Source organism: Ictidomys tridecemlineatus, chromosome 10, assembly GCF_052094955.1.
Source record: "Ictidomys tridecemlineatus isolate mIctTri1 chromosome 10, mIctTri1.hap1, whole genome shotgun sequence".
In the NCBI taxonomy this organism is placed as follows: Eukaryota; Metazoa; Chordata; class Mammalia; order Rodentia; family Sciuridae; genus Ictidomys; species Ictidomys tridecemlineatus.
This window is the reverse complement of record NC_135486.1, coordinates 64286440-64298639: the sequence shown is the minus strand read 5'-3', so window position 1 is coordinate 64298639 and position 12200 is coordinate 64286440. Positions and strand designations below refer to the sequence as shown.

Here is a 12200-nt window from a genome sequence, read left to right as displayed (position 1 = left end):
CATGTTCAGTGAGCATATGAGTGTTTAATGCCCCTCTTACTAACACATTGATTCTTTTTCATAAGAGAAAATGGATCCTTATTATTTAGAGAAAAAAAATTTCTCTGAGCAAGACTTTGTAAAATGAGTGATGTATAAAAAGTAAACAACTGGAAAGACAGCGACTTTTTTTCCTGACATTGGTTTACTCAGAGGCTAATCACAAATCCTGCAAACCTATTCAACTGCATGTGAGTCTGACAGTGTGAAAGGTCTCAGCAGGGTGCTTGGGACTGTCCTACACCCACTTCAACTCAAAGGCAAGGTTTTGTGAGCCACAGGGAAAAGTGAAATGGAGGAAAAAAAGAGGATGGAAAGTTAGTTAAATAGTTTAATCATAGCAGTTTTACAATTCTAAAATTAACAAGCAGACTTGTAATAAAAGAGCTCCAATGTTTGCAAAATGACCTCACTTCCATTCTGAATGTGTCTTTTTAATTGTAAAGGTTAGCATTACATTTAAAAGGACTCAAAATGGAAAAAAAAATGGAGCAATTTATATATCACCCATGGTCTGTGATGCAACTGATGAAATCCCTGAATGGATATTGCTTCAGCTTTGATATCAAAAAATGGCCTGACGAAAAGTCCTTAATCAACAACTGATCACGGGTGACCGAAAGAAAGAGGAAAACCCAAAACTACCTCAAGTTCGGAACGTATCACATTGTTGGTGGATGACATTGGCTCCGAGTGTACAAATAAGCCCACGACACTTTATTACTATGGATATAATTATCATGGAAGTTCTCTCATGTTGATCAACTTGCTTCTGAAGGTTTTCTTGGTTCCTTTAAACTTGCATAATAAACATGCAATGAATTATTTCTTTTCAAAGTGTGTTTTTTTGCAGTCTTTTTGTTTTCATACAAAGATTTCATAATGTTGCAATGTTGCATCAGAGAGCATTACCAAAATTAGAGCAGGAGCAGACAGGGAGGGCAAATGAGGAGTAGCTGATGAGAAGAGCCTCGTCCATCCTGAGTCACACCACCCATCTTTTGAAACAGGTGAGAAAGCTTTTCTTACCCTCCCCCACCAGAGAAAAAAAATGAAGAGGAAAAAAAAAAAACTCATGAAATCAATCTAACTAAGGAAAAAAAGGTGAATGTAAAGAAAAGAAAGATGCTTTTCATGCACATCTTCTGCATAGCTCAACCCACATAGAATAAGGCACGGTTTCCCTTCACAACTGGTGTCCACGGCAATCGGCTAAGTGCTACAGTGCTGTGACCCTCAGACAGTTCCCTTTCAGATGGTGAAATAAAGAGGCCGGTGACTGTGGCTGCCACGCTCCACTGTGAAGGTCCCATGGCTCAGGAGGTGTCCAGGACCCTCAGAAGAAACTGCCCGCATGGTATGGTAGAGAGTGTCTGCAATGATCTTCTTCCCAGAGTTCCCGTTTTATCTGGGTATGAATTTAGATTCTTCTTCAGTCTTTATTTCTCAAACAAAATACACAAGGTGGGGGGAAAACAGGTCCTTAGAGACAGAGCTCTGATGCTCCCAGAAAGCACAGAACACTGGCCATTCACAAAATCTGCACGCTCTTTCCAAGAGGACAGAGACAGAGAGGGGGTCAGAGAGGGTGGGCAGGTGGACAGGGAGGCACAGAGAGGGAGGGGGCCTTCTGGTTTCAGTGGTGATTTTAATTTAGTTGGTCTTCATACTGTTTCCGGAAGCAATCCCCTGCTGGGAAAAATTCCCAGCACCTCTCTTGATACATTTTCCAGACGTAAGATTCCTGAAAAGCAAAGGCAATGTGTTAACATGGTCCTCCAGATCTGTGTGTGAACACAAGATACAGACAGAAGCTCAACTATGCTAATGGAAAACAGGGAGAAATCCAAATTTATTTAGTTTCAAACTAACTATACCAGGCCTTATTTACTTCTGGGAATAAAAATATAATAATGATAAAAATATGCTTGTGATAAGTACTTTTGAGGGTTCTCTTAAAATATTATTATTAATTATATCCCTTGTCAAACTATTAACAATTTGTGGTGAGCAGTTCTGAAAGGGGACTTAGACATGTAATGTGCAGTCATTTTTAACTAATGGTAACAGAGTGAGCTGAAGTTCCTTTGAAATTACTGGCCATCTGATTTAAGCAAACAAGGGCATTATAATTAAAAACACTTTTAATTTTAATTTGTAAAAATTTTCTTACAGCTTCTAAATGCAAACCCAACACTGAAAAGTTTACAATGTGAAATTAGAATTTTACTTTTTCAAAGAAGGCAATCTTTCCAGACTCCTCCAAGGTAACAGGCATTCACATCAGGACACCTCAACCAATACCCAAGTCTCATTCCTCCCTGACTCTGCAGGGCTCATGCTTTGCCCCAGTGTGTGGGGCTTCCCTTCCCATCGTTTCTTTCTAAAGATGTGTAGTCACCATTACCCACCTGTCCTGTGTGTTCGGTTTCATCTTTGTTTATGAGATACATCAGAAAAAACCTACAGATACAGAGAGATTCATGAGAAAGGGGTTATATAAAAATATCAGAATATGGAATATTTTATACATCTTCTGTTGAATTCCATTGTGGTAGGCACAGAGGAAAACCACCAACACAATTCATGGAAAATTAACTACAGTATACTGGAAAGAAGGAAGGGCACGATTCATGGAAAATTAACTACAGTGCACTGGAAAGAAGGAAGGGCATATTTTGACTTGACTTTCTGGTCTGATGCATGGTTTCCCCCCTGACTGCAGATTGGGGTACACACACCTGACTGCAGATTGGGATACACACCTCTGTCGGAGTCGAAGCAACACTGATGAATTTTAATTGAAGACCTGCTTAGGAAGATGGCCCCACTTACTGATGGGTTCAATCCAGTCTAGTTCGCCCATTTATTTTTCTTTACAATGCTCCTTTACATCTCCTCTGTTAGATACTAAAGTTGGGTGAAACTAGGAATAACATTTTACCCAACTATAATTTTGGCTACTTCCACATAGTGGCCATATTTCTATGTATTAAAAAATCAAAAGCAACTTTTAACTAGGTTTCCAGTAGTGCCTAAAGAGACCTTAATTCTGCAGATTTAATAAAAGCAGGCTTCACATTCTACTAGGAAGCAGCTGAAGGATTCCTGTTTGAGATGGGGAAGAGCTAAGACCCCCACAGAGGCTCTGCACCCCACTCTCCACCCTCCCTCCTCCACATTTTAGAAAGAATCCTTCATGTGAAGAGCTGCAGTTTCAATTCATAATTCAACCTATTCCAGAGGGAAAGTCAGCCAATGGCTGATGGTCCTTCTTTTAAAGTATCTGAGCAACTGTGTAGAGAGAGAAGCTCCCCCGTCACCCCCTGCCATGCCTCAAGCTGCTTGGAATGGGCAGAGAGTCTGGCTGGGTACTCACAGGTAGTTGGCCAAGTTGTGCTCCTGCAAAGTGTGGGTTTCAAAGCCATGTGGCACTGTGTCAAAGTAGTCATTGCCTATTCCACAGATGAAGCACTTGGTCTAAAGGACAAAGGGAGACAGTCAATGTCAGGGGTTCACAAAGCAAAACTCATCACACAGCAGCAGCAATTTGGTTTTCTTAATATACATCAAAGATACCTGTGTGGACGTTTTGCCAGACCCTTGAAGGTGAATTTAACAGTTGCCACAACCATTTTTTAGTGTAGTTTAAATAATACTAGTACTGGCAGCAAGTAATAAATGCAGAGTGCAGGATGAAGACAGCCAAAAGGCTATGTTTTTTTGGCAGCCTACATGCAAATGTCCAGACTTAGCAACCACTCTTGATCATGACATTGACTACAGCTACATAGGCAGGATTAACTGTCCTCGCCTGGCACTGCAAACTTAGTACCTGCATGCACCAAATCTAGCAACCAAAGGGATAAAGAGGTACATTACTTCCCTTTGGGGAGGGTCAAATCTAATAACAAACCATGAGGCATTCCAGTGACTCTGTGGGTCTGCCCTGGACCAGGTACTGTGGGAGGTAGGACTTAGCCAATGGATGTGTGCTTCCCTGTCAATTCCAGGAACTGGCTACATGGTCTTTTCCCCTCCCTTTCCACTGAACTACGCCTCTCATCATGCAGTCCATAGAACAGCAGCTGCTTGCTTGACCACCTGCAGGACTGGCCCCCACACACTCAAGGAAAAGCAGCCCCTCCATTTCATGATCTGAGTTTTGGAATCAGAGTGACTATGTTATCAGGCCAAGTGGATTTAGTGTTGACACCTCATTCCCCACCAACTGGAAGCTGTTTAATTCCATCTGGAGCATGCCCATAAGGCAGATCCTGGGTCCTGGGATCAAGGTGATGATGGTAACTTAGAAATTTCATCCTGCCTTATTGGTCAACAACTTCTGACCACATGTGGGATTTGAGAGAACAACCAGGTCTTTGCACGGCTCTACTGGATGTCCTTTAAACCAAACAGGTTCAATTCATATTGGTAATCTGTTCCAGGAGCCTGCTCTTCCTACATTGACCCAGGAGAGCTAACTGAGCCACCAGCACCCATCCAGGGGCTCCTGCCTGCAGCCCAAGGACTTGCTGGCTTGCTCCATCTCCTTGTTCTGCACTGGGGCCGCCATGTTCTCTTCAAGCTCCCAAGTACATCTGTTCCATTTCATTCCTGCCTCCTCAGGGGCACTTCTTCAGCAACCTCAGAGGCTCTTCATAACCTCTACCTGGAAATGCTGTGGCCTCTTCTCTGCTTCTGGTCTGGCCAGTTTCTAGTCCACTAACCCTAACTCTCATTTGAATCCACAGTTAGCATGTAAGATACAAATCTCATCACCTTGCTGCCCTCCTAAATCCCTGCCTTCTTTCCCACAGTCCATATGATCAACTAGATTTCTCAAGTGAGTTATTATAGGCACTTCATTAACTGGTTTACCTCTCAAGCTCCATCACTAGCATTTAATGCTTCATCCTCAACCATTTACACTCTCAAAAAAATTTTGGCATATCCAAATTCCCTAAAATCAGAGCCTTGGCAATAGGGCCTTAGATGGTGAGGCTCTCACACAACTGCATGTGAGTGGTACCCTGGAGATGGGAATGGAACAGGAGGGGATAGTGATGAGGAAGGTACCACTGTCCTGCTCTCTCACTCTCAAACCTACACCTCCACCAGCTTTGGGCCTCAGCTTGGGCCTCTCTTCCAGGAAGTTCCCTGATCATCCAGGAGTGACCAGCACCAGCCCTGGAGACCCCAGCGCTCAGGGGTGTCCCCTCACAGGAGCTCCTCCCATTGCCCTGTAATCAACTACCTGTGTGCCTATCTGTTGGTGGATCTGTGGTTAGGATGAAGAGTCTCCCACTTCTTGAGGGTGGATGGCACCCATTGCTGCAGTCCAGTTCCAGTTTAGCTACTGTTTCAGCACATGTATTGGCTGAATTGCAAACCACAGTTGAAAACTGAAAAGGCCAGTGAAACCACATGTGGTATGGGTCCCTGAGCCCCTTCCCCACACCCATGCTTCTCTTGACAGAGGCAGTGAGGAAGATGAACATCATGATAACCACAAAGCACGCCACAGGAAGAGGCTTACCTCCATGTCTTCCTTGACTTGCTCCTGTTGGTCTCTCAGTTCCCCAAAAGCATCAATAATTAAACCTAGTGTTAAACAGAGACACAACTTAATCTTTATCGACCAGAGAATAACAAATTCATAGTCCTTTGCCCGTTGCATCTGAAGAAAGGGAAAAATATATAACTCTATAAGAGAATGCTCAAAACTTCATAGACTTACCAGCTCACATCCAGTTTTTTTTACTGGGGAGTCACTCTATTTTGGGAGGGAGAAGTAGTTACTGAAGTGAACACTCACTAAACGAGCTTTTAAAAATGAATGACAGAGTACAAGAAACTTCTGATCAACTTGGCATACGCGGAGGGTATGTACCCACCTACTTCATGCTGCAAAAGAACAACTGGGGTTTGTGGCTGTAAAACACAGAAAATTCTCCAGAATAGCTTTGGAGTATCAAGTTGGGAATAAACCAGCACCTAACTGTGGGAATCCTCAGTTGCCTTCCCATGAGGTCCTACAGGTGCAGCTTCCAGAAGCTGCAGTAGACATTCTGTTTCAGCCCCTGCACTTTCTTCCAAGAGTTTTATGATTTCGTTGTCTCACCAAACACACTTCTACTGCACTCTATAAAGACCTAACACATAGACTGTGAACCTTTACACTTCTCCATGTATTTGAGAAAAAAAAAAAACAACCAAAAACCCAGTGCCACTTTTTGCCTGTGGAACTTAAAAGATACTGGCACATTAGACATCTCGTTCAAGTCAGGATAAATGGGTTAAGCAAAGAAAATAAAATGAATAATTTTTTTTTCTGAGAGTAAAAGACCACACTCCAAGTCACCCTACAATAAAAAGAAGAACCAGGGGCTCATGGCAGCCCCATGGCTAGACATGAGGACTGTGAGTCCAGACGGCCCCAGTCTGGATGTGGGCTCCTGCCCAGCATGGTGGGACTCCACACTCTGCTCAGGCTGCGCAGACTCACCAAGGCTGCCTCTTCCCAGGCAAAGTGTGGGTAACAGCCCGGTCCTCATGATGCCAGTGAGAGGGGAACACATGCCTGGCATGAGGCAGGTTCTCAGCAGTGAGAGCTCTGACTGCTTATGTTGCCCTAATTACATGTCAGGCACCACACTGGGCATTTGAACAAGTATCACTTTTTAAAACCTCTCAACAACCATGCATAGGGCTTAGAGATTTATGTGACTTCCATGTGACAGACCCACATGGCTTTGGTTCACCCAGTCCCCCCAATTCCTCAAGCTCATAAGCAGCAGGACTGGAATTCAAATCAAATGAAGTGTGGGGCTGGGGATGTGGCTCAAGCGGTAGCGTGCTCGCCTGGCATGCGTGCAGCCCGGGTTTGATCCTCAGCACCACATACCAACAAAGATGTTGTATCCGCCAAGAACTAAGAAATAAATATTAAAAAAAAAATTCAAACCAAATGAAGTGCTCTGTCCACTGCTGTTCAAGGGAGACACAGAAAACTGCATCCCTCCCCTCTCAGGTCGCAGGCTGCTTGTTTTTCCCTCTACTAGTTTGACGGGAAAGGGAAAGCTCTGTTTGGCCTTTCCAGAAAACACACTGCATCTTTGCCCCACCCTGAGCTTCAGCTCCAACCACAGTGGCTCTCGTTCCAGATGTCCTAACCCTGGGAGGAGGAGGCTCACCTTGTATGATAGCCAGGAGGATGACGATCACGAAGAAGAAGAAGGTGATGTCAAAGATGATGCGATAGATCTCATACTCGTCTCCTGCTGGATCTTCAATCTCATCTCCAATGCCCCCTCCAGCACGGACCCCCACATACATGTGGAACATGTAGCACTGCAAAGGGCAGAAGGTGTCACTTCTTGGGCAATGTCTCCCAGTTTTACACTCAAGATCCCTGCCAGATGAGGTGGTGTACACCTGTAATCCCAGCAGCTCGGAGACTAAGGCAGGAGATTGTGAGTTCAAAGCCAGCCTCAGAAATTTAGCAAGGCTCTAAGTAACTTAATGAGATCCTGTCTCAAAATAAAAAATAAAAAGGGCTAGGGATGTTGCTCAGTGGCTGAAGACCCTTGAGTTCAATCCCTAGTACCAAAAAAGAAAAGAAAAGATCTCCAAGATTTTCTCTCTGCTTCCCGATGCTCACTCTGGAAAGGATCTCAGAATCATCTCTGCATTTTAATCCTGGTAACTGTGATGCAAACTCTAGGCTCCTACACACCACTGTCTTTCAATTAAAATTCTCTGCTGTGGGCTCTGCCTAGCACCTGCTGTCTCACTTTGCAGATAATGAAAAATCCTGCATTAGCGTCTGGGCACCAATGCATTTAGGATAATAAGGTCTCATGATACCATTGAAGCGCATGAAAAAAAAATCTATGAATGAATTGCCCAGTCACTTGACGACAGCAGCAGAGGAAAAGACAAGCACAAGACCCTCACTGAACCACCTGGAACTTCAGAAACCGAGCTGGAGAAGAGCAGACTTCACAACCCCAACCCTCCCCTCACCTAGACTGTGTGGAATCAGGGGCTGGGAGTCTTTCCTAATTTAACATCTGAGATAAAGAAAAAAGACAGAGGGGACAGACAGAGGAAATAGCGGCTCATTGGTTCAATCCTGAAACATAAAAGCAGAAATTACAGATGGCTACGGGTGCACAGCACAGGGAATACAGGGTTCCTACAGTAGCTTCTGGGCAGGGTTGTTACCCCAGTGCCACTGGCATTTAGGTTGGGTAATTCCTTGCTTCAAGGGACTGTCCTAAGCATTGTAGGCTATCTGAGAAGGGTCCTGTGACCTCAGTCTATAAGATATCAACAGCATCCCAGTCCCTGGTGACAACAAAACACTGTCTCCTGATGCCACCTCTATGGGCAGAGTTGTGCGAGGTTGAGAGTCACTGGCTTAGAGTACCCAACGTTCCATCCTCGTTCAAGGCAGATCCTAAGTCCCCATCTCGGGCTCAGAACTTTAGCCCCACTCACCCACTAAGCTGTTTTTTCATGGCTGCCTCCCCCACACCTCCTCCAAAAAAGCTCTTCCTGATCCTAGATCTCTGCTCTACATTCACCTCATGTGATATCCTTTCCCATTCTTATCCCCTCACAACTCATTCTTTTGGAAATAAATTAATAATTTTTTTTTCCATAAGCCCTTCTCAGAATGGTCCAGACCACTCTGATTGACCCGAATGCTACGTCACCCATCAATTCAAAGCCCATTTGCTGGCTGCCTCCACAGCACAGAGGCAAAGGCCCTGAAATGCCATCTCACCCGGTGACACATGGCACTCCTAGCTTTCTGGCCTCCTTCTCAGCCTCCCATGCCAGTCCTTCCCATCTCCCTGTCTCTTGAGAGCCAATGCCCAGGACTACGCTCTCTGATCCTTTTTCTTTTCCAACTCCCCCTTGGGGTACCTTTCTCTGTTTCCTGGCTAACTGATCTCCACTGGGCCAGTCATTTCCAACCCTTTCTCTTTCAGCCTTGCTTTCTTCCTGAACTCCACATCTGGGCCCCAGCTTGTCTGATGGCCTATCTCACTCTACTGGAACCGGCTCTGCCCCTTTCCTGTTCCAGTGCCAGTGCCTAAAATAACACCTGGAACAAGACAGGAACTCTAAACTCGCCTGTGGATGAATGAGGGCGAGATGAGCTGTTCTTGTGGAGACCTGTGGCCTCAACCCATTGGCCTCAAATTCTCAGGTGACCTGAAAGAGCAGAAAGTGCAGGCAAAGAACAGGTTGCAAGAGGACACCAAAATGCTCCTAACTGGACTGAGACCAAAAGCTCAAAGTTCTGATGGATGCAGGAGATGACAGGTTTCCTGGGTCAGAGGCCTAGAGCCGAAGGAGCAGGATTCAGTGAAGATGAGTCATTCAGAAAAGTTCTGTGTGCTGGCACACAGCTGCAATGCCTACCCACGAGCACTGGGAGCCCAAGACAGCCCTCAGATCTGGATGAGGCTGAGGGGCCTGGCCCTGACTGCACATGAGAATCTCTTGGAAGCACAAACATTCTGGATTCCTGGTTCCATGTACTGAATTCATCTCTGGAAGTGAAATTTTAAAGAAGTCATTTAAAAAAAAAAAATCCCCAGGACACTGCAGTGATTTCTCAGAACTTTATGCCTGAAACTGTTGCCAGGACATTTGGTGGGGTGAGGACATTTTGTTTTCACTGAATATTCCTGAACCCTGTTTCAGTTCGTTTTAGCACACATATTCCTTATATTTACTAAGAAGAAATGTAGACATTTTCTCCAAATCTGTGTCTCCATATGTGCTCAGCTGTGGCCAGAGGAAAGGGACAGCTCTGACTACGGCTGCCCTGTGCCCAGTTCCTGAAGTGACACAGGCTGGTTCAGCTGTTCTTGCTGGCTTTACCAGCACAGCTTTGTATTCAGAATCTTCCTCTTTAGTTTGGACAATCCACTTGCCCTTGCTCTGGAAGACTGGCATATCTCTGTCAAACTCTGGTCCTGGGATACCCATACCAGTGGCCACAGGGAGCAGCAGGGAGGACATAGGGTTCCCGTCCACATCTTGGAATGTCCTACTCTCCAGTTCTGCTTGCTTGGAGCTGCATGTGACAGTGCTAGCAAGTACCATCCAGGTAGTTCCTGACTGACTCCTGTTGACCAAGACTTTTGGACTATAATTGGCTTTCCAAAAAGAGCTTTTCTTTAGGAAAGCAACTTACTACATGAAATCTTTCCCCTGCTGAGGATTGAATATAGGGTCTTGCACATGGTAGGAAAGCATTCCACCAGTGAACTACACCTGCAGGCTGCTATGTGAGCTCTTAATGAATAAGATTTGGCATTCTGACTTATACATGAGACTAAATTACCAAGGCAATGTCTCTTTCCTTTTCTCTCTTGCTAGCCATCCAATCAGCCTTTCCTAGCAGTATCCCTGCATCTCATTCCCCACATTCCTTGTATGGTAATTCCAAGCACGCTGAGCCAGGGTTTCCAGCATGGTTCAATGGCAAATTCACATCCATGCTGAAAAGATAAGAGTCTTGTGGATTTTATTATTTAGGCTCAATGAAATACTACATTTGAAAATAATAAGGGCACAGTTCACCAATGGGGTTTGGGTACTGGTTCTCATGACCTGGTTGTCCAAAGACTCAGCATGGCTACAGTGGTGCCATGTGGAGTATGTGGTGAAGACCCACTTGGGGGTGTCAGGTTTTCAACCACCCAGTGATCCTTCTGGTCCTGAAAATGAAAATCCTTTGTCTACTTTTCTTTTCATAGAATTAGCCAAACATGGTAATAAGAGCTGGAGTTGGAAAGATGTAATTCTTTGAGGGGAAACAAAATGATACACTTCTTTCAGAGAATGTGAGTAATGAGGAAGAAAAAGTGCCTGGTCCCACAAACATGGGGACCAAGCAGCTGTTAATTCTCAGGACTGTATATGCTACACCTTGTCTTCCTCATTCACCTCCTCAAGGGATCTGTTCTGGGGTTGAGCACCACGTTGCCTTCAGGAGGACTGGTAAAGATTTTTTTTTTTTAATGTTTTGAGACTTTATGTTGGATAAAAAAGGGAAGGGGAGAAAGGGTGGGCAAAAAGGGTGAGAACAATTAACTGGGACCATCTAGAATGGTCACCTAACTTCCAGGAGGGTGCTCCCCATCTCCATCACCCCAAAAGCCTTTTTCCAAAGAAGACATGCCTTGAAGTCCTACCTGAGCCACAAGTACAGGGGAGATCTAGGTGGTCCACCCACACTGTGGGTTTCCAGAGCTGCCCCAGTGACTCCTGTCCTGTGGAGATGAATGTCCTTACACAGGTCCCCTCAGTCTCCCCAGGTATTTAGCTGCAACCATCTTTTCCCCCTGGACTTTAGATCCTTCTAGTTCTTGGCAAGGAGGTTCGAATTCTATCAGGACATTGCTGGTTTAATTAGATTCTCAGACTCAAAACACCATAATCCAGGAAAAAATAAAATGAAATAAATCCCCAGTAAAGCAGGAGTGGTAAAACTGCAGCCACAGCGCCACCTGCTGTGAGGTAGGGCAGCAGGGGAGCACCAACCTTGAGAGGCTCCCTGGACTGCTGGCCTTGCCCTCCTGCAGAGGTGGTGGACAAGCATGTGAAGCTCACATAGGGGACCTGAGTGAAGAACCATAACTAAAGAGAGAACAGAGATTCTTGTAGAAGAGAGATCTCACCCTAGGAAAAGGAACTACTAAAAGACATTACCAAGAAGGGCTTCTCCTGTGAGAACTGAATTAAAGTAAGATGTGACAATTTCCTGTTCTGCTTCTTTCCTGTCGACAGGCACACTGGACTCTACTTTGAAAGAGCATTGTGATCAGTTACACTTTACACTTGGTCAGATTTTTAAAGAAGATACAGCATGCAGGTTAGTAAGAATCCAATTAACAGGGGATGCTTAAGCCCTAAGACTCTGAGAGTTTTTAAGAACAAGCAGCTGGCCTTGAGCTTGAGCAAAGCCTCAGACTCTTGCCTGGCTTTCCTGATCAGCAGCACCCATGGAAAGGCTAAGAGCTGGGTGTGGCTAGTGTCTGGAAAATGCATTTTCTCTGTGGGAAGGAAACATCTGAAATAGCCTTATGATGTCCATAAACTCTCCACCGTCCAAAGTAAGTGAATTGCTATGC

At 44.9% G+C, this 12200-nt stretch overlaps 1 protein-coding gene across 11 annotated transcripts in view; it reads right to left on the bottom strand.

The window, feature by feature from the left end:
• Positions 1–356: 356 nt before the first annotated feature.
• The window catches only part of Ryr2 (ryanodine receptor 2), a 505092-nt gene continuing 493248 nt past the window's right edge, over positions 357–12200 (bottom strand). For all 11 annotated transcript variants that reach the window (XM_078023113.1, XM_078023103.1, XM_078023102.1 and 8 more), the window contains 5 exons: positions 7236–7392; positions 5579–5643; positions 3419–3519; positions 2451–2502; positions 357–1783 (listed from right to left, as the gene is read on the bottom strand). In XM_078023113.1, the coding sequence (XP_077879239.1) occupies positions 1688–1783; positions 2451–2502; positions 3419–3519; positions 5579–5643; positions 7236–7392 (471 nt within the window). In that variant the 3' untranslated portion in view covers positions 357–1687. The remainder of the gene's footprint in view (positions 1784–2450; positions 2503–3418; positions 3520–5578; positions 5644–7235; positions 7393–12200) is intronic.